The sequence below is a fragment of the Capsicum annuum genome, chromosome 4 (assembly GCF_002878395.1).
Source record: "Capsicum annuum cultivar UCD-10X-F1 chromosome 4, UCD10Xv1.1, whole genome shotgun sequence".
Lineage (NCBI taxonomy): Eukaryota > Viridiplantae > Streptophyta > Magnoliopsida > Solanales > Solanaceae > Capsicum > Capsicum annuum.
The window spans coordinates 10,978,500-10,999,296 of NC_061114.1; the positions used below are offsets into that span (position 1 = coordinate 10,978,500).

Here is a 20,797-nt window from a genome sequence, read left to right on the forward strand (position 1 = left end):
TTTTTTTTTTAATCTTTTTTTGTTGTTATGAACTTTTCCTTTTTTTTTTTTTGTATAAACTGTCATTTATTTTGCTTATAAATTATAAATATGAAATTTAGATTAGAAAGTTAGTTATAAATATTCTAAGGAGACTATATTAAATTTTTGCCCTCATTAAAAGAAAGAATATTTATCGTTATATAGTAAAGGTTAAAGAAGTATATGACCACTATAAAGCAACAGACATGGAACAACTTCCAATTTCCATTTTTGCCCTTGACATGACAATTATTTATTTATTTATATTCTTGTCTAAAAGAATTCAAACTTATTAAGAAGCTTCACTTCTCAAGCTCCTCTTGTGAAGTTTTCCATTCCAAAAATGGCTCGTTCAATAGCTAATTTTCTTGTACTTAGTGCAATAATTGTTGTACTTATTCAATTAACACAAGCTGAAGTACAAGGTTCATTTGATGATAATTTTAGTAAAAGTTGTCCAGAAACTCATTTCAAAACTTCTGAAGATGGACAGATCTGGTATTTATCATTGGACAAGAAAGCAGGTAATTATAATTTTTGCAATATTATTCTCATTTTTTATTTTGACATTTAAATGTTTATGTTCTGACGAAAAGTCTTCAACTGATCACCTTTGAATACTTTTCAACAGGTCACCTTTCGGTCTATGTGGCTCTGGCCATTGGTTACAAGTGATTAAAACTCAAGAATTTGATGTTTTTGAATACCATTTTGACTACTCTTTTTTTTTTTTTTATATTTGAATCTTTATCATATGATGAATAGTATTCAACTGATCACCTTTCGGTCTGTGTGGATCTGTCATTATATATACATGTGACTACGTGGACCTTTAGTATATTGATTCATGCAGTGTGTCACGTATGTGCCATGTACGCCTTAAGGTTGCCAAAAAATGATTTTAATTAGTCTAAGGGGTAATAGGACCCCCTTTAAGTTGGAGCGTGTTTCAGTAATTTCGTTTATAATTCAAGATCAAAATAGTGCATTTTTTTTTTCTTGTTTTTGTTTGACATTTGAATCTTTAAGATCTACGAAGTGTTCAACTGATCATCTTTCCATCTGTGTGACTCTACCACTTTATACTAGTGCTTAAAGTTCAAGAATTGGATGTTTTCAAATAGTAAATAAATACCATTTTGATTTTTTTTTTTCGGCAATGAAAAATGTTCAACTGATCACCTTTCGACTCGTGTGGCTCGGCCGCGGTATACAAGTGACTAAAACTCAAATAACTGGATATTTTTGAATGCCATTTTCATTTTTTTTTGAGATTTGAATATTTATTGATGTTCTTGACAATATTGATACATGTTTTTTTTTTTTAATAAATGTAGGATGTGGATTTATGACAAGGCAAAAATACAGATTTGGGTGGTTCAGCATGAAATTGAAATTGGTGGGAGGTGATTCTGCTGGTGTTGTCACTGCTTACTATGTAAGTTCGAAAAACTTGCACTTTTTTTTTTTTGCTTAGGATTGTCAACTCTGGCCATGGAAACTAATATGGAATATAACTTTTATATATATACACTGTATGTAAAAGTTATATATGATCAATATAATTTAACATATTATAGCAAGTAATTTGATATGCATTGTTAACTCCAGCATTGCAAATTAATATGGATAGAACGTATTTTTTTATATTTTTAGTATAGTTTAACATGTCGTAGCAGATAATTTATCTTATTTTCTAGGCTACTAATAGCTACACTCTAAAGTATTTCTGAAAAACTCTCCAAAAGAAAAAAAGAAGAAGCACATTTTCAAGTAGGTAGATCTTAGAAGCGTGGCCAAACAGGCTACTATTATTCTACCTTTTATGGACGATTATAATTATATTTTACGTGATCGAATATTATAAAAATTCTTTTATACTATGAGTATATAAAAGTTAAATTCTGATTTAATGGGGGATTTTTTTAATGAATTTTAGATGTGCACAGAAGATGGAGCAGGACCAACAAGAGATGAATTAGATTTTGAGTTTTTGGGAAATAGGACAGGTGAACCTTATCTTATACAAACAAATGTATACAAAAATGGAACTGGTAATCGTGAGATGAGACATGTTCTATGGTTTGATCCAACTGAGGATTTTCACACTTATTCAATTCTTTGGAACACTCACCAAATTGTGTAAGTCTCTCTTTCACTCTCTATTATTATACTATTAATGGAAATTGTTTTTTGAAATATAGCTAAACTTTAGCAAAATTTGATGTAACACGTCTTAACTTTGTGGAGTTCCTTTTGAAATATACCTAAACTTTAGGACTATTAAAATACTCAGAATTATCAGTGGGGTCTATAAAGATGCTTGCATATGAGAACATGGAAAAGAGTCAGAAATATAATTAAACTTTGGCGAAATTTGCTGTAACACACCTCAACTTTGCGGGGTTTCTATGACCCCTCTCGACTGTTTATTATCATATTTCTGTGATATATATTTGCCTAGTTGGACCACTGCGTGAATACATACGCGCACCAGCGCGTAAGAGTCTGAAGTAGTCCTGCTGAACAAATATATGCCACAAAAATACGGTAATAATTAGCCGAGGGGTACATAGGACCCCTGCAAAGTTGAGGCGTGTTACGACAAATTTTGTCAAAATTTAGAAATATTTTTTACTCTTTTCCCTACTATTAAAATACTCAGAGTTATCGGTCGTCGTGAAGTTTGGTAGGATGGATGAGATCACTCCACGTGTAACTAGATGTCTTCAAGAAATAGCCATTTTCGGACTTGTAAATGTAAAATAGTCGATTATTGAAATCCATGATAGTGCTATGGATTTCAAAATTACGAATCTAGGATGATATTCTGGATTTTTTACTTGTTTAAGTTTGAAATTTATCACATGATACGGTGTTTCAGGGTTAAAAGTGGATACTTGTTAATGAATTTTAACAACTGGCTATTTTTTAAATATTAGTCCGAAAAGTGGCTATTATGTACAATTTTTAGCAACATGTAATGCTAGCTAGGAGATGGGAAAGATTCGATAGGCGATTCATTCTAATTTGTTCAAGTTAACGATCAGAACTTACATCGATCTCTTTATACATATGCAGGTTTTTCGTGGATAGGGTACCGATAAGGGTATACAAAAACGCGAATTATACGAACAATTTCTTCCCAAATGAGAAGCCAATGTACTTATTTTCAAGTATATGGAATGCAGATGATTGGGCTACAAGAGGTGGCTTAGAGAAAACAAATTGGAAAAATCAACCATTTGTTTCAAGTTACAAAGATTTTAGTGTTGATGGTTGTCAATGGGAAGATCCATATCCATCTTGTGTTTCAACAACAACAAAAAATTGGTGGGATCAATATGATTCTTGGCATTTATCAAGTTCACAAAAATTGGATTATGCTTGGGTACAAAGAAATCTTGTAATTTATGACTATTGTCAAGATAGTGAGAGATTTCCCAAAAAACCTGAGGAGTGTTGGTTAAATCCATGGGAATAATAAAATTGAGATAAACATCCAGTAACCCCCCGAACTATGACCAAAGTTTCTACGACACACTTCAATTTCACAGGGTTCTATTACCCTAAACTCAAGTTTAGCGTTTTTTTGTCACCTTTTTGTGCTGATGCGACACGTTTATTACATAAAATGGGGCCACGTCAAAGGTGCCATGTCGGCTAAAAAGAATGACAAAAGTATGCTAAAGTTTAGTTCAATGGGGTAATAGGACCCTCGTGAAGTTGGAGTGCGTCGTAGCAAATTTGGTCATAGTTCAAGGAGGTACTCGATGCTTTACTCAATAAAATTTGAAGATAAAAAGAGAAAAGGATAGCTCGATGTATTAAAACTCACGCTTTACGCGACGTTCAGAAGGGTAAGAGTCTATTATGAGAGAATGGAGTTATTTTGATTTTTTTGGATGTTGAGTGTATATGGCTTGTATGATTTTTGTATTGTATTATTGAATTTATTATTATATTATTGAAGACTTCATTTTTTTTTTTTTTTTGGAATTTGTAGTCTTAAACAAAATTTATGTGGCTACCGAAACATGTCTTTAAGGAAAAATTAAAGAATTAAAGTTTATATGTTTTCATATAAGTATAAAAGTATGTCATTTTTGGTAGATGAATAAGAAAATTAACCTTGTTGGTTAAAATGCCAAATGTTTTAATTAAACAGTGTATTTGTATAAGAGGCAGAGGTGGAAGCAAACTCAGTAGATTTAGATTAAACAATGTATTTGTATTAAGAAAAATATTGAATATATATATACATTAAATTTATAACTTGTTATTAACCTTAAAATGATCATTCTTAAATCCAGAATCAATGAATTTGGTATTTTAATCTTTCCTCTTTATATGAGACATAGAATCATTCGTGTCACACTCTTGTCTTTCTTTCTTTTCCCTTTTTCAATTCGGATGGCTTAACGGGTTTGGGGGAGCAATTTTCTAAGTTAAACGGACGAAACGACAGAAATTGCTATTTTTTGCGACTTTCAATGGATGTTAGTCCATGGATCGGCAGGTGGTGTGGGTTTCAAAAAAAATTTGGGTGAAACTTCTCGAGTGGCCTCCTGACGGTCTATTAAATGGATTGAGTTGCTTTGGAGAGGCTGGGGAGCCATTTTTCAAGTCAAATGCGCGAAACGACAGGAATTGCGGGGGGTTTTGCGACTTTCGGTGGTGTGTTAGCTCATTTATTGGTAAGTGGGTGCCGCTCCGAAAAAAATTTAGTGTAAAACTTCTCAAACGATCCACTGATGGCTTATTAAATGAACTTCTTGGGATGCCCCTCGACGGACTATTAAATTGATCGGGTTGCTTTGGTGGGCTCGGGGAGCCATTTTTCAAGTCAAACGAGCAAAACGACAGGAATCACAGATTTATTGTGACTTTTGGTGGGTGTTAGCCTACGGATCGGTGGGTGGGTGCAGGCTCTGAAATTTATTTTTGGCTTAACTTCTCAGGGCCCACCCGACATCCTATTAAATGGATTGAGTTGTTTTGGATGGGTTGGGAGAGCCATTTTCCAAGTCAAATGAGTGAAACGACAGGAATTACAATTTTTTTGCGAATTTAGGTGGTGTTAGCTCACAGATCGGTGGGTGGGTTCGGGCTTCATAAAATATTTTAGGTGAAACTTCTTAGGTGGGCCCTGATGGCCTATTAAATGGATTGAGTTATTTTGGAGGGGTCGGGGGAGCTATGTTCCAAGTCAAACAGACAAAACGACATGAATTATTATTTTTTTGTGAATTTCAGTGGGTGTTAGCCCATGGTTCGGGCGGTGGGCCTGGGCTCTTGGAAGGATTTTGGGCGAAATGTCTCGGGCGGTTCACCGACGGCCTATTAAATGGATTAGGTTGGTTTGGCGGGGTTAGGGGAGCCATTTTTCAATTCAAACAGGCAAATCGACAGGAATTGTGGGGTTTTTACGACTTTCGATGGGTGTTATCCCACGGTTCGGGGGTAGGCCCGAGCTCTTGTAAGGATTTTGGGCAAAACTTCTTGAGTTGTCCCCCGACGGCCTATTAAATGGATCAGGTTGGTTTAGCGGGTTTGGAGAAGCTGTTTTTCAAGTTAGACGGATGAAACAACAGGTATTGCGGGTCTCGTGCGACTTTTGATGGGTGTTAGCCCACTATTAGGGGTTGGGCATGGTCTCTGGGAAGGATTTTGGGCGAAAATTCACAGCCAGTCCTGACGATTACATATTAAAAGTGTCATGTTGGTTTGGTGGGGAGGCAAGAGCATTTTTCAAGTCAAACGGCGAAACGACAAGAATTACTAGGTTTTTGCGACTTTTAATGGGTGTTAGCTAGGGGTGTACATAGGTCGGGTTGGTTCAGATTTTATTAAAAAAAAACCAAACCAATCATATCGGTTTATTAAAAATGTAAACCAAATCAAACCAACATAAAATTGTTTTTTTCGGTTTAAGTTTTAGTCGGTTCTTTCGTTTTTTTGATATTTTTTTATAATCTTTAATTTTTACAATCATATTGTGATCGAAGACTAGATCAAATATGTTTTCACTCATGTGCTAATGAAAAACCACAATTATGAAAAAAAGAGGAGATGAAAACTCCCTTGAAACTAAAAAGTGAGGTGGAGAGTGAAAAATTTATGTTTTAAGTTTATGTTAGGTTTTGGATCATTTGATTATCAATTAATGGACAAATATTACAACTTAAAGACCCAAATCTGAATATATATCTACATCATACTTTCAATCTATTGAAAATTACTAAAATTAGTTGAAAAAGTATTTAAAAAGTAGATTATAATTAATATTTTATGTATAAAAAGTTAGAATATATATATATATATATATATATATTATGTCGGTTTGATTCGGGTTCGGTTTGATTTTTTTTGGTCAACACCAAACCAAACCAAGAATGGTTGGATTTTTTTTCCAACGCCAAACCAACCAAACCAAACCATAAGTCGGTTTTTTTTCTCGGTTTGATTTGGTTTGTCTGTTTGGTTTGACTTGACGGTTTGGTTTGTACACCTCTAGTGTTAGCCCATGGTTCGGGGGGTGGGCTCATGCACTAGGAAGGATTTTGGTTGAAACATCTCGGGCGGTCCCCATATGGCCTATTAAATAGACCAGGTTGATTTGGCGGGGTTGGAAGAGACATTTTCCAAGTCAAACGGGCGAAATGGTAGGAATTGCAGTTTTTTAGGATATTCAGTAGGCGTAAGCCCATGGTTCGGGGGGTGGGCTCGTGCTTCGAAAATAATTTTGGTTAAAAATTCTCGGGAGATCCCCGGACGACATATTAAATAGACCGAGTTTTTCTAGCATGGCCGATGGATTCAAGTCAAACAGGCAAAATAATAAAAAATATAATTTTTTTGTGAGTATTGGTGGGTGTTAGCCTACGGTTCGAGGAGTGGGATCGTACTCCGAAATGTATTTTTAATGAAGCTTCTCAAGCTGTCTCCTTACCGCATGTTAGTTTGCAAGGCCGGGGAGTCATTTTCCAAATTAAATGGGAAAATGACTAGAATTATGGGGGTTTTGAGATTTTTGATAGGTGTCTGTGCTTTAGAAGGATTTTGGGCGGAACTTCTCAAATGTTCTCCAATGGCTTATTTTGTAGATTGAATTGGTTTGGTGAAGCCGAGGGAGCCATTTCCAAGTCAAACATGCAAAACAATAGGAATCGTGTATTTATTGCGACTTTTGGTACGTGTTAACCCACGGTTTGAGAGGCAGGCCCAGGCACCGTGAATGATTTTGTGCGAAACTTCTTGAGCAATCCCCAATGGCCTACTAAATGGATCATATTGGTTTGGCGGGGCTGAGGGATCCATTTTCCAAGCCAAAGAGCCAAAACGTCTAGAATTGCAGGTTTTTTTCTGACTTTCGATGGATATTAGTCCATGATTTGGGGGGTGGGATTGAGCTCCAGGAAGAATTTTAGCCAAGTCTTCTCGAGTGGTCCCCCGAAAGACTATTAAATGGATCGAGTTGGTTTAGGGAGGTTAGGGTAGCCATTTTCTAAGTCAAACAGACGAAACATCAGGAATTGCAATTTTTTTGTGACTTTCGGTAGGTGTTAGCCCTATCACAACTAGTTTTACAGGTCATGATGACACTTTATCCTGACAGTAGGTAAGCCAAACCATTGACCAAAGCTAGAAACAATGGTTTAATTTAGTGGGAAAAGGGCATAAAAGCCAAAAATTAGTATGTAAAGACTCACAACAATAATTTAAGTAATAAGAATAGTCTGAAAGATAGATAAAGACAATAATAACATCCGACGACCTAGTATTGTCAGTACAAGAGCCACTAGAAAAAAGAAACATAAGTACTATAATAGTTAATATACATCAATCTTGAATAAGGAAAGACTAGTGGTTTGGCGGGGCCATTGGGGATATTTTGGTGGTCAAATGGGCGAAGCTGCGCGAACGAGCCATTTTTGGCTTCTTTCGGTGGTTGGTCCTGAGGCTCAATGATGGATATGGGAAAAAATTGACATTCTCCCTTTCCCGACGTGTTGTGAATCAAATGTGGGTAGTCCGACGGGGCTACTAGGGCCATTTTGGTGGTCAAACGAGCAAAACGGTGCGAACAAACCATTTTTGGCCTATTTTGGTAGGTATTAGCCAGGTTCGATGAGTGGGCCTGGATCCGAATCTAGGTGAAAATTGATAAGCATCCCCCCTCCCCCCAGGTAGGCTATGGAGTAGATGTGGTGGCCTGGGGAGGCCGCTGGGTTATTTTGGTAGTCAAATGGGCGAAACAACGGAATAAGCCATTTTGGATCATTTCAGTGGGTGTTAGCCCACAATTCGATGGGTGGGCCTGCGATCGGTGCTGGCTTTGGGCAAATATTGACATGCGGGTCGTGGAGAACATGTGGGTTGTTCGGTAGGGCCACTGAGGCTATTTTCATGGTCAAACAAGCAAAACAGCGCGAGCAAGCTGTATTTGGCTCATTTCAGGGGGTGTTAGCCCACGGTTCAATGGGGGGCCTAGGGCCAGAGGCTGAATCTTAGTAAAAATTGACAGGCGGACCTAAGACGGGTTGTGGAGCAGCTTTAGGTGGTCCAATAGGGCTGTTAGGTCCATTTTGGTGTCCAAACAGGCAAAACAATGCCAACAGGCCATTTCTGGCACGTTTTGGTGGGTGTTATCCCACAGTTTGGTAGGTGGGCTCGGGGATCGGTGATGGATTTGGGAAAAAACTAATAGACGGATTTGGAGCCATTTTTGACTAGTTTTGGTGGATGTCAGACCACGGTAGGGTGGGTAAGCCTAGGGCTTGTTGCCGGATCTATGCAAAAATAGATAGGCTCCCCAATGGGCTATAGAGAAGATGTGGGTGGTCCGTTGGGGCCATTTTGGTGGTTATAGACACCTAATTTTGTCTCTCCTAAAAATCCAATTTATCCATTTTTTACCCTCGTCTCACCATGTACCCTAACTCGTGTAATTATTCCTCCATAAAATAAAAAAATAACAAACTTCCTAACAAATTAACAACCCGATCCCAACCAACTCACCCACCTCACCACCCTACCCCTGCCCAATCCCCCTACCCTACTCATATTTTTCCCATTTTCCCCCTCAACAGATGCATAACAATAATATATACACATTCTCACGGACCCCACAGAGGATATTCATCACTCATCCTCACTCTGCAAAAAGAATACACACACAAAAAGGCACGGCAAAATAGGGGCCCATTGTAATTTACCACCTCACAAGCATACACTCTCATAGCCATTATATGGTCCAACATCTTTTCCACAAGGGAGATACACATACACTCCACATAACAGCACAATACACACCAGACCTTCATTTTTGATCAATTACACAACAACACCATTCTCAATTCTATTCACACACAGACCATACACGATACCCCCACATACCATGAACGAAGAGGGATAGAGAATCAGGGAGAGAGGAGAAACGGAAATGGGGTAAAATTGAGTAAAAGTAGAGAGAGAGAAATGGATGGAAATTAGTTCGCACTACTCTGAAATTCCGACGAAGTTTTGCCGGAATCACTGTTCCCCCTTAAATCCAACACACCCAACTCGCCGAAATTATCCAATCCTCGTCGAATTCCATCATAGAGACTTAAAATCGGCTCCACTAGTTGAAAACTAGCAAAATCGGACCGAAATTTGTTAGTCGCAACTTGCATTTTTGTTATTCCGGCGAACTCTACTCCGGAATTGACTTGAGCTCATCGGATAGACCCATCACAGTCCCGAAATCCTCTATGACTGACTATTCAAGTTTATTCCAAGTGAGAATTAATTGGAAATTGTGTTCGGGTATCATCTGTTTTTCGCGATTTTTGTTTTGGGTTAGTGGAAGACGAAAAAAGGATACATACCAGAGCTCGGGTTCGAATGGAGGTTCAGAATCAAGGTTCTTCGACGTGGATTCTGTCCTTTCATTGAAGTACTATTGAATTTCGAAACCTTCTAATCGAGGTCTAATTCTATTCCTACTTTTATTTATTTCATTATTTTTCATGTTCGATGTTTTGAATTAAACACGTTATGTTGGTTGATCTGTGATGATGTGAATTATTGTTTTTTTTAATTCGGTGTTTGATTTCTTGATTATGGATTGATTAGGGGTTGTGTGATGAAACAATATCACATTAAGGATTAAAATCGATTATTTGGGGCGAGAGTTGAAAGTCGATAAATGTTGAATATTGGCCTGTTGCATCGTTGATTGATTTATCGATTTAAAAATGAACGATAATTGTTGAACACGATAGTATTATGCGTTAGGCCGTCAAATGGGTAGGCAAATTTAGAGATTATAGTTTGTTGAAAGTTTGAATGTGGGAGTGAATGATTCTTTATACTTTATCGCAAAGATTGAAAATGTCTTCATTTAGCCGGGGAATGCCCCAAGTTCATTTGTATTTATTCACCGGAGAATGTCCTGTAGTATCTTGTACTCGAAGGACATTCGTGATGAAGCCCGAGGCGTTGGGTAAAGCATTGGAGTGTAGTTTAGGATTAGTCTAGAATAAAGTAGGTTTACATTTTCCTATTTTTATATTCCAGTTTGTAATAATTGGACTGGACATTTTATTTTGGATTTGTTTTATTTTGTTGGTTTGATTGATTGTTTTGTGTGTTTTATGTGGTTTTATACATTCATAGCATCATACTAGCTGATATGCTCTACCAAGCTATCATGCTCGAACCACGGGATCGAGGGGTGCCTAACACCTTCCACTCGATCAATAGAATTCCTTAATCGGAATCTCCGTTCGTGGATCAGTTTTAAAGTGTCAAATTTATTTTGAAAAAGGATATCCAAGGGTGATTTGGCACACTCGATTTATGCCAAGTGGAGATTCTGAGTTTTTAATATAAAAGGTCCTTTTCACAATAAATCTTTATTTTGTCACTTAATAATAAAATTCTTTCAAACTTAAAAATTATTTTTTTTGGTTAAAAAAGGGGTGTGACAGCTCTGACGACTCTTTTTGAAGTTGTATCGGCTTAGTTTGACATTATGGGTGTATAAACATTGTTTGTGTTATTGTTTTATCATTGTTGATTACCTATGTGCTACGTGTCTACAGTTTTTATCTTATGTGTTACCGCTTTATATCTGGCATCATGCGGATAACCCGAGTCATTCTTTCTACAATAAGTCTGCAGTACACGTGTGTCCATGACCTCTAGTTGAGTCACCCTTATTTTAGATGGGGGATCCGTCGGTTATATGGAGTAGGTGGAAAGCAAAACAACCACTATCGATCATATGCTCCCCCGAATGGCCTTATTAGTGGATCCCAACGTAGGTCAGCCTTTAGGTCATGCTTATCTGCATCATATTAAGATCTAGCGGGACCCACTTGATCCTTTGTAAGAGACTCACTTCTAAAGCATCTCTACGTGCTAATTGTTGCATCTTTGAGGGTAACGGGGTCATTTGATAGACTGATTTGGGGAAAGCATGTGCTAGAATCAAAGAAAGGTGTGTAGGCATGAAAAATAAAAAAAAAGATATAAGAGAAAAGGTGAATCAAAAAAGAGTTTCGTAATTTTTAGGATTCTTTATGACTTTTGTTTTCCACAATTCAGAATTCAAAAAAGATTTTTCTTTTTACCTTTCGCACTCATTTTATCAAAAATATCAAAAAGATTTTCCTTTTATTTCTGTATCAAGCATTCATAATTCAAAAATTTCAAAAAGATTTTTTTCTTTAATAGAAAATTTTTATAAAAGAAATTCAAAAAAAATGGTAGAAGCTTGGTACATTTCATATAATGAAAATACCAAAAAAGGTTTCCTTTTCATATTTGTTGGTGTTATTTTTTTTAGGCTAAGTATCAATTTGAAAACTCAAAAAATTTTTATTGATGTTTTTCATCTTTTGTTTGTGGTCGCGTCTCTCAAGTCAGGGTTCAGTCGGTTATTTAATCCTTAATTGTCCTATCTGGATGAACTACGCACCCTTGATTCTCCTCTCTCGGGAGTGAAATACGTAGGCAGCCTATTGTGGATTCGGGGATCTTATTTCAAAGATCTACAAAGATTTTCTTTACTTTTCATTTAGAGTAGGTGTTCCATGTACATCTTTAAAAGAAAACTACAAAAAGATTTTCCTTTAATAGTTTCAAGTTTTATTTTCATATGAATTTCAAAATCAAAAACCCAAAAAGATTTTTCTTTGGATATCATAGGTTTTATTTTGTATAGGAATCTGAAAAATTCAGAAAGATTTTTTCTTCATTATTCATTTAGAGTAGATGTCATATACATCTCTAAAAGAAAACCACAAAAGATTTTCCTTTAATAGTTTCAAGTTTATTTTCTTATGAAATTAAAAATTGAAAACCCAAAAAGATTTTTCTTTGGTAATTATAGGTTTCATTTTGTATAGGGATTTAAACCTGAAAAATGTTAAAAGATTTCGTCAATTCTTTTGACAATTTGTTATTTTCTTTTCTTCTCAAAGTTTCAAAAAAATAAGAGAAAAAGAAAAAGAGTTTGATTGGTCATTTTTGGTCAAGCTTTACGAACTACATACACCTGATTCTCCCCTCTCGAGGGTGAGATACGTAAGCTCCCTTCTCGGGTTCTGTGATATTTTCAAAAAGGAAAAAAAGAAGAGAGGTTTTTCAAAAAGTGTTGAACTCTAACGCATTTGTTATCTCTTGTTCAGTTATTTTAAGGTGGTTGGTTTGTGGCATTTTTGGCTGGTCCTCCACATTGCACCAAGTCTAAGAGAAGGTTATGGCCAACAAGGATACTGATATTGTTGTCACTAATCAGATAGGGAGTTCGGAAAATGAGAATTTAGGAGCTAATGAAGAGAGCTAATGAAGGTACGGAACACCCTTCACTATCTGGTAATCATGCACAACATCCATAAAATAAATGAAAATGCGGAAATAGAAATTTAATACGGAAACATGGTCAATATGAATACGATCATAATACTGAGCTGAGATTCGCAAATGTGTCTGAATAATAATGTCTGTTTCAGTCTGCGAAATCTCTACTATGAACTAAACAAACCGTCTGAAAACTTTGACAAGGCCCCCAGTAGACTAAAACATAACTAAAGATAATTATCTGAAATAACCAGGCCTTCTGGATCATAGAAGGCTCACCACTGCACTATCTGATCTGCGATCTGAAATATCTATTATTTATCTAGACCCCTAGACTGTGCCTCAAAACCTGGAGGAGGGGAGGGGGTCAGCACAAAAGTACTGGCACGTGAAGCAATCCAAAATAGAGTACTTGAACACACACACACACACACACATATATATCTAATAAATGAGAGTAAATTTTCATCAAACATCATGCATAAAAATAGTTTCTGGATACACATGGGCATCATTCGAAAATCATAAGTCATTCTTATCAAAACAATTCTGATCTTTGTATTACTTCGGAGTTAGGTGGAGCTCCCCTACAAGTCTGATATTCCACGGGCTATATGGAATTTGCCATTAACTCAGCGGGGAAGCCCCCAACCCGAGTATGTCGCAAGGTTGGAGTGTCTGAGTCTGATACGCCACAAGGTACTAAGCCAACATATAATAATATACCCGGATCAACAAATCACGATTTTGGGCAATGAGTTATCTGAACCAAGCCTTCTTCGGGGAACCACCTAAGCTCTCTTTATGCCCTATTTTAGCCTTTTCTGAGCATGCATCAATCTGAAGTTCTAAAACATGAAAATCTGATAAAGTCTGATTTTTGCATTTGTCTGGGTCTATTATGGCATTGTCTGAATTTGGTATCGTCATACCAAGACTTGCAAGTTCTATTTCTGAGCCATAATGTATTAAGCATAATTCTTTCATAAAAACTCAATTCAGACCACCAAGCATGCAAATAGTACAAAAGATTTCATGTCCCAAAACATAAGACAGAACTTATGCAAAAACTTTTCAAAACATATGGTGGTCATGTGCTTTTGGCAAAACCATGCACTCTTTCATTATATGGATATTCACCATTTGTCAATACAAACAATCCTATCTCTTTTAAAAGCAAAAATCATAATCCAAAATCATTATTTAAGACTTTTCATAACATGCTTTTCAAGATGTATTTCAAAACAATCCATATCATGTGAAACATTGGGAAAAATTACATCAAAAGAGGGATTTCATATATATCATGCTCTCAATTCATATTTCAAGACTTAAACACATACATACATCTTTATATAACTTTCAAATCACTTTGGGGTAAGCTAAAAGGCCAAAACAATATCATTAAAGCTTCTAAAACATGAATATGTACATGGATTCAGAAACCCCTTTCTTAAAACATGATTTCTATGCCCATGAGAATTTAGGAAAATCCTGCGTACCTCAAATTAGGAAGACAATATATGCTTATTGAAGCCTACGACCTGGGGTTTCCAAATATGCGATCAACTTCGAAAACCTACAGTTGAATCTTGAACTACTTAGTTTTTATTTTGAAACCCTAGAGAGTGTTTTTGAGAAAATTTGATGAATGTGGTTGTATTTTGGCTTTCTAGGGATTAAATCCCGTGTTTAAGATAATAGGGGATGGAAAATACCTAAAATACCCTTAATGAAACAGGTAGGAAATGCTGAAATTTGACCTGGCGCGATTAGGCGGGCGTCGCCTGGCCTAGAGCGGCGTAGTTCACTGGGCGGTGCCTGATATGTCACGCGCGATCCAACGGGGCGGCGCCTGCTATATATCCCCCTTTAATCCTAACACAACCCCGCAATATACCAGGCAGCGCGGGCTAATCGCCCGATTCTACTGGAATTGACACCCAAACGTGCCCTTAGGCTCGTCTAAAAATCCCAAAACTCACTCGAGATGTACTACAACCTTGCCCCATCGTAACATAATAAGAAAGTCTAAAAACGAAGGTCGGGAAGGTCAAAAATAAAATCTTCGAAGATTAAGAGCTAAAAATAAAACTATCTCTTTAACACTTAGAATTATTTTCAAGTTTCTCATTCCATGGACATTCTAATAAGAGATAATGTATTGCACGAAATTTTACGGGGCATTACATTATCTCCCCTTGGGATCATTCATCCCGGAATGATGATGCGGAAAAAAAATAGGCAAGCATGATTTCAAGAAAAAAAGGCATAGAAAGAATAGGACAAGGATTGTACCTTCCATCACTTCGCTCGCCGGATCAAATAAATTTGGGTATCTATTTCTCATGTCATCTTTTCATTCCCAAGTAGCTTCTTCAACTTTCTGATTTCTGCATAACACTTAAATCAAAACAATCTCTTTGCTTCTCAACTTTCTAACTTGGCGATCCAAAATTGCTACCGGCTCTTCTTCGTAGGACAAAGAGTTTGTCACTTTGATTTCTTCGACGGGTACTACTAATGAATGATCTCCAATGCACTTCTTCAGCATAGATTTATGAAATACCGGATGGACAACACCCAAACTTGCAGGCAACTCTAGTTTATACGCAACTCCACCTATCCTTCTTATAATCTGGTAGGGTCCTACATAGTGAGGACTCAGCTTACCCTTCTTTCCGAATTTCATAAATCCCTTCATGGGAGAAACCTTAAGAAATACCCAATCTCCAACCTCAAACTCTAACTTTCTCCCCCTAATATTGGCGTAGGATTTCTGATGACTTTGAGCTGTTGTAAGTCGTTCTCTAATAAGCTTCACATCTTCTATTGCCTGGTGAACAAGATTAGGCCCAAACATCTGCGTATCACCTACTTCATACCACCCTATTAGAGACCTACATCTCCTACCATACAACGCCTTAAATGGTGCCATCTTAATACTGGAATGGAAGCTATTATTATAAGCGAACTCTATCAATGGCAAGTGATCTACCCAACTACCTTTAAAGTCAATTACGCAGGCCCTCAACATATCCTCAAGGGTCTAGATGGTGTGTTCAGCTTGCCCATCAGTCTGAGTGTGGAATGCTGTACTTAGGTTCACTTGGGTACCTAAACCTTTCTGAAAAGATTTCCAAATCTGAGAAGAAAACTGCGTACCTCGGTTAGATATGATAGACACAGGTGCCCCATGCAAAAAAACTATTTCTGCGATGAACAGCTTAACATAATCCTCTCCCGAATAGTTAGTCCTGACAGGCAAAAAATGTGCTGACTTGGTCAGCCTATCTATAATCACCCATATAGAATCATACTGGTTTCGGGACTTCAGAGGTCCTGTAATGAAGTCCATATTGATCATTTCCCACTTCCATAAAGGCAATGCTATCTCTTGAGAAGTATCACCTGGCCTCATGTGTTCCACCTTGACTTGCTGACAATTTAAACACTTGGCAACATATTTAGCCATATCACGCTTCATATTATTCCACTAATAATTGTTTTTCAAATTGTGATACATTTTTGTAGAGCCTGGGTGAACAAAATACCTCGACGTGTGAGCTTCCCTAAGGGTTCTTTCCCGTAACCCATCTAAATTAGGCACACACAATCTACCCTGATATCTCAGAATACCATCGCCACCAATCTCAAATGACATTACTTTCTGTTGATCCACACCTCTCTTAATCTGCATCAAGATGGGATTTTCGGCCTGCTTTTCTTTGACTTCAGCACAAAGAGATGATTTAGCTATCTAATGAACAATCACCCCTCTATCTTTGAAATCTAAGAGTCGCACTCCCAGATTTGCAAGGCGGTAAATATCCTTCACCATCTCTCTCTTACCCTCTTTAACATGAGAAAAGCTGCCCATAGACAACCTGCTGAGAGCGTCAGCTACAACATTTACCTTGCCTAAATGGTAGTGCAGGATCATATCATAGTCTTTAAAAAGCTCCATCCAACGCCTCTGCCTGAGGTTCAATTCTTTCTGCGAGAAAATATACTGTAAACTTTTGTGGTCAGTATAAATATCAACATGCACCCCATAGAGATAATGCCTCCAAATTCTAAGTGCAAACACCACGGCCACTAACTCCAATTCATGAGTGGGGTAGTTTCGCTCATGCAACTTTAACTGCCTAGACGTATAAGATACCACTTTACCATGCTGCATCAGAACACAAACTCATTAGGCTTTCTCCAAGTAAACGTTTCAAGCAACATGATCCCATAACTATATACATCACATTTTTTATGTGACCAATCCATTCAGTCCATATTCTAAAGTCAAACAATTAATTTAAAGATGCAATATAAGCTTTCTTGGTGGAAAAAAAAGAGAGAAAAATCATGAATGTTCAAATGCAGAAAAGAGACGTACTTGGTGTAATATATCCCAATGTTGCAAAAGTTTTAGTGTATAAATCACTCTCATCTTCACTAAGTAGTTTTGAAATGCCAAAGTCGCTTAGGTGGGCAACCATATCCTCATCCAACAAGACATTACTCGGCTTAAGATCACAGTGAATCACAGGCGACAAGCGCCCATGGTGTAGATATTCCAATGTACATGCCACATCTATCATTATGCTTAGCCTTTGCATGGTGTCTAAGAATAAGTTGTATGAATACAAATACTTCTCAAGGCTCCCATTATCCATATACTCGAGCACTAAAGCCTTAAAATCAAGGTCGAAACAACTAGTAATGACTTTTACGAGATTCCTATGGCGAAGGCTACGCAGAACTTCACATTCCGTATCAAAGCTCTTGAATACTGCATCTAGTTGAAGATTTAACACTTTAACATCAATGGAAATTCCACTTCTAAGAAAGCCTTTGTAGACAGAGCCAAAACTTCCAAAACCAATCATATTACTATCGCTAAGCGCATCAGTTTCTTGGAGCAATTTATAGTATGAAATTATTTCTCTTGTTATGGCAGACAATGAATCAGCTTGTTGAGGAGCTCTTTTACCTTTTCTTATACAGAAAAACACCAAGGTGATAGGAACAAATACTAGTGCAATTCCAAGCAAAAGAAATAGAACAAACTTTTCTTTCCTACTAGATCTATGCTTTGATAAAGTGGGGCATGGTGGAACACTAAAACTTGAAGAACCACACAATGCTTCATTAAAGAAGAAAAACTTACTTAAGAAGTTCTTGAAAGGACCCCTGAGGGTATTTCACCATGCAATTTATTGATAGAAACATTGAAATATTTGAGGAATAGAAGTTTCTCCAACGACATGGGAATAGTTCCCGATATATTATTATCAGAAAGGTCTAGAAATTCCAAACCTACCATGTTGCTCATTGAGTCAAGTATAGATCCTTGCAACTTGTTGTTCCTCAAAGAAAGCTGCACCAAATTTTGCAACCCTCCAATTTCTCTTGGAATTCCATTTGCGAATTGATTCATCGACAGATCAATTCGTGTTGCAGCCTTTAATTTTCCGATTTCAGGAGGTAAAAAACCAACCATGTTGTTTGACGATAAGCCAAGAACCACTAGATCTTTAAGGTCCCCTAAGCTTGATGGTATATTGGAACTCAATTAATTGGAATCCAGATGTATCTCCCTAAGGGAACTAATATCCCTGAAAGTTGATTTTGACCCAAGTAAATATCACCCAAATGCGGCAATTTACATATCTGATCTCTAATAAATCCTGTTAATTTGTTGTTACTCAAGTCGAAGACCTGAAGGTTTCTCAAGTTGCCAATTGATGTTGGAATCGATCCGACCAAGTTGTTTCCAGAAAGTCTAAGGTCCAACTAGCTGCTTAAATTCCCAACTTCATTTGGAATTCGCCCTTGGATTATGCAATTGCTGGCGTAAAATTTTCTAAGAGATGTAGAAAGGTTCCTCATGGAAGCTGGAAGCATGCCATTTAGCGGGTTGAAAGATATTTCAAGATCTGTTAAATTTCTGCAATTGGTTAAGGAAGTCAGGAAGCTTAATGACGAGTCGCTGGTTAAATTATTTCCCCTTAAATTTAGTAACTGTAGACGAGTCAAATATCCAAGTGAGTTGGGAATCAAGCCAGTGAGTTTGTTGCCAGCAAGCATTAGAATAGTAAGTTTTGAACAATTGGAGATGGAATGAGGAATAGTCCCAACAAGATTGGTTAAGTCCAGATAAAGATCTTCTATGTTGGGTAAAATAGAACCTATGTTTGGTGGGAGGCTTTCTGACAGATTATTGAATGAAAGAGAAATCAGTCTCATCCTGGATATGTTGAAGATCTCCATATCAAGTGAACCACTAAATCTATTATTCCTAAGACTATCTCCAACTCAATGAGATTGCTTCTCTCTTTGGGTATTTCACCTGGAAGCACATATAGTGGATTACTAGTGATTTTAAATTGTTGGTTCAATCGGTTTTTGCTAAGATATAAGAATTGTGTCTCTATTTAAGTTGTCAACCTCTCGTGGTGATATGAAACTATTAAAAGAAAAAAAAATGCGTATAGAAGATAAATATATTTGAACAGAGCCATTAATCTGACGTCTCTCCATGCCTAATATCACAAAATTTATAAGATACCTTAATTATTCAATAAGTCAAATTATCCCTGCAATTACTGGGTAATAAAATAAAATCCTAAAGCAATTAGATACAAGAATTCATAAGATGGAACGTACCAGTGAAATGGTTAGTTCCGAGTTGTAATATCTGCAAGTTACTCAATCTTCCAATTTCACTTTGTATTGGTCCACCAAAATCATTTTCAGATAAAGACAATACTTGAAGTTGTGAACAATTTGACAGGCTTGTAGGCATATAACCGCGAAGCCTGTTTGTGGATAGATAAAGCCCTTTGAGTTTCGGAAGACCATTGCATAAATCATTGGGAAGATATCCTGATAAGCTATTCCCTATAAATGCAATGATTTCAATTCTTGAGATATTGAAAATTGTAAATGGTATAGAACTCGTAAGTTGATTATATTGTATGGATAGCATTTTCATGTTGTGAAGATTGCCGATCCCTTCTGGAATGTTTCCTTGAAGTGAATTTAAAGATATCTCCAAAGTCTCTAACCTTGAGGCATTCGAGAGTGATAGGGGAATAGAGCCTATGAGCTTGTTACCCCTCAACTTTAATTCTCTAAGGTTTATAAGAATTCCAATCACTTTTGGGATTTGACCCTCTATGGAATTGAAATTCAGATTCAAAGTCTCAAGTGTGGAAATATTAGAAAATGAAGAAGGGATGGAACCAGTGAAACTATTATTCCTATGACTTAGAACTTGAAGTTGGTGTACGAATCCAAACCAAGAGGGAACCTTCCCGCTGAAGCTATTGAAACTTAAATCAAGAAACTTAAGTCGACACAAGCGTGTCATTTCTTGAGGCAAATTTTCATGGAAATTGTTGCTTCCCAAGTCAAGAGAAACAAGAAATGAGAGGTTTCCAAATTCACGGGGAATCCTGCCTGTAAGAGCCATGTTAGAAAGATTCAAGGAATACACTGGTTGGTGACGAGAACCACAAGTGACTCCCACCCATTGGCAAACAGAAATAGCGGGAGACCATCTTTCATCCAAGATGTGAGAAGGGTCCGAAAGGATTTGTGATTTCTAAGAGAAGAGCTAATTGATCAGTGGTATTGTTGGTTTGGGTCATGGTTGAACTAATCATAACATAGTGAAGCAACAAGAGTGTTAAGAGAAAAGAGGTAAAAGCTTTCTCCATAATTGCATAAATTGGTAGGAATATAGATATGGATAGTAATGATGTGTAAGGTTAGATTTTTACTATATGTAAAAAAGATATGTATGAATTAATATATGTTGTAAATTCTTACTGTTCGAATGAATACATCCACCTAGTTTGAACTGGACCGCTTAGCTGAGCTTCATGCACAAGGTGAATGGGAAGATGTTCCATCACATTGAGGA

The 20,797-nt window shown here is 36.9% G+C and overlaps 3 protein-coding genes across 3 annotated transcripts; 1 reads left to right on the top strand and 2 right to left on the bottom strand.

The window, feature by feature from the left end:
* The first annotated feature begins 303 nt into the window (after nt 1-303).
* Nucleotides 304-4,011, top strand: LOC107868287 (probable xyloglucan endotransglucosylase/hydrolase protein 8). The gene is made up of 4 exons (XM_016714944.2): nt 304-545; nt 1,359-1,459; nt 1,961-2,163; nt 3,103-4,011. The coding sequence occupies exons 1-4, from the start codon at nt 365-367 to the stop codon at nt 3,503-3,505; spliced, it is 888 nt and encodes a 295-aa protein (XP_016570430.1). The 5' UTR covers nt 304-364; the 3' UTR covers nt 3,506-4,011.
* A 12,926-nt stretch (nt 4,012-16,937) lies between these two features.
* Nucleotides 16,938-18,071, bottom strand: LOC107868286 (receptor kinase-like protein Xa21). The gene has a single exon (XM_016714942.2). The coding sequence runs from the start codon at nt 17,754-17,756 to the stop codon at nt 17,241-17,243; it is 516 nt and encodes a 171-aa protein (XP_016570428.1). The 5' UTR covers nt 17,757-18,071; the 3' UTR covers nt 16,938-17,240.
* A 592-nt stretch (nt 18,072-18,663) lies between these two features.
* On the bottom strand, nt 18,664-20,344 carry LOC107869168 (probable LRR receptor-like serine/threonine-protein kinase At4g36180). Its single transcript, XM_047411515.1, has 2 exons — nt 19,537-20,344; nt 18,664-18,806 (listed from the first exon to the last, which is right to left on the bottom strand). The coding sequence occupies exons 1-2, from the start codon at nt 20,342-20,344 to the stop codon at nt 18,664-18,666; spliced, it is 951 nt and encodes a 316-aa protein (XP_047267471.1).
* Between the last annotated feature and the right edge of the window lie 453 nt (nt 20,345-20,797).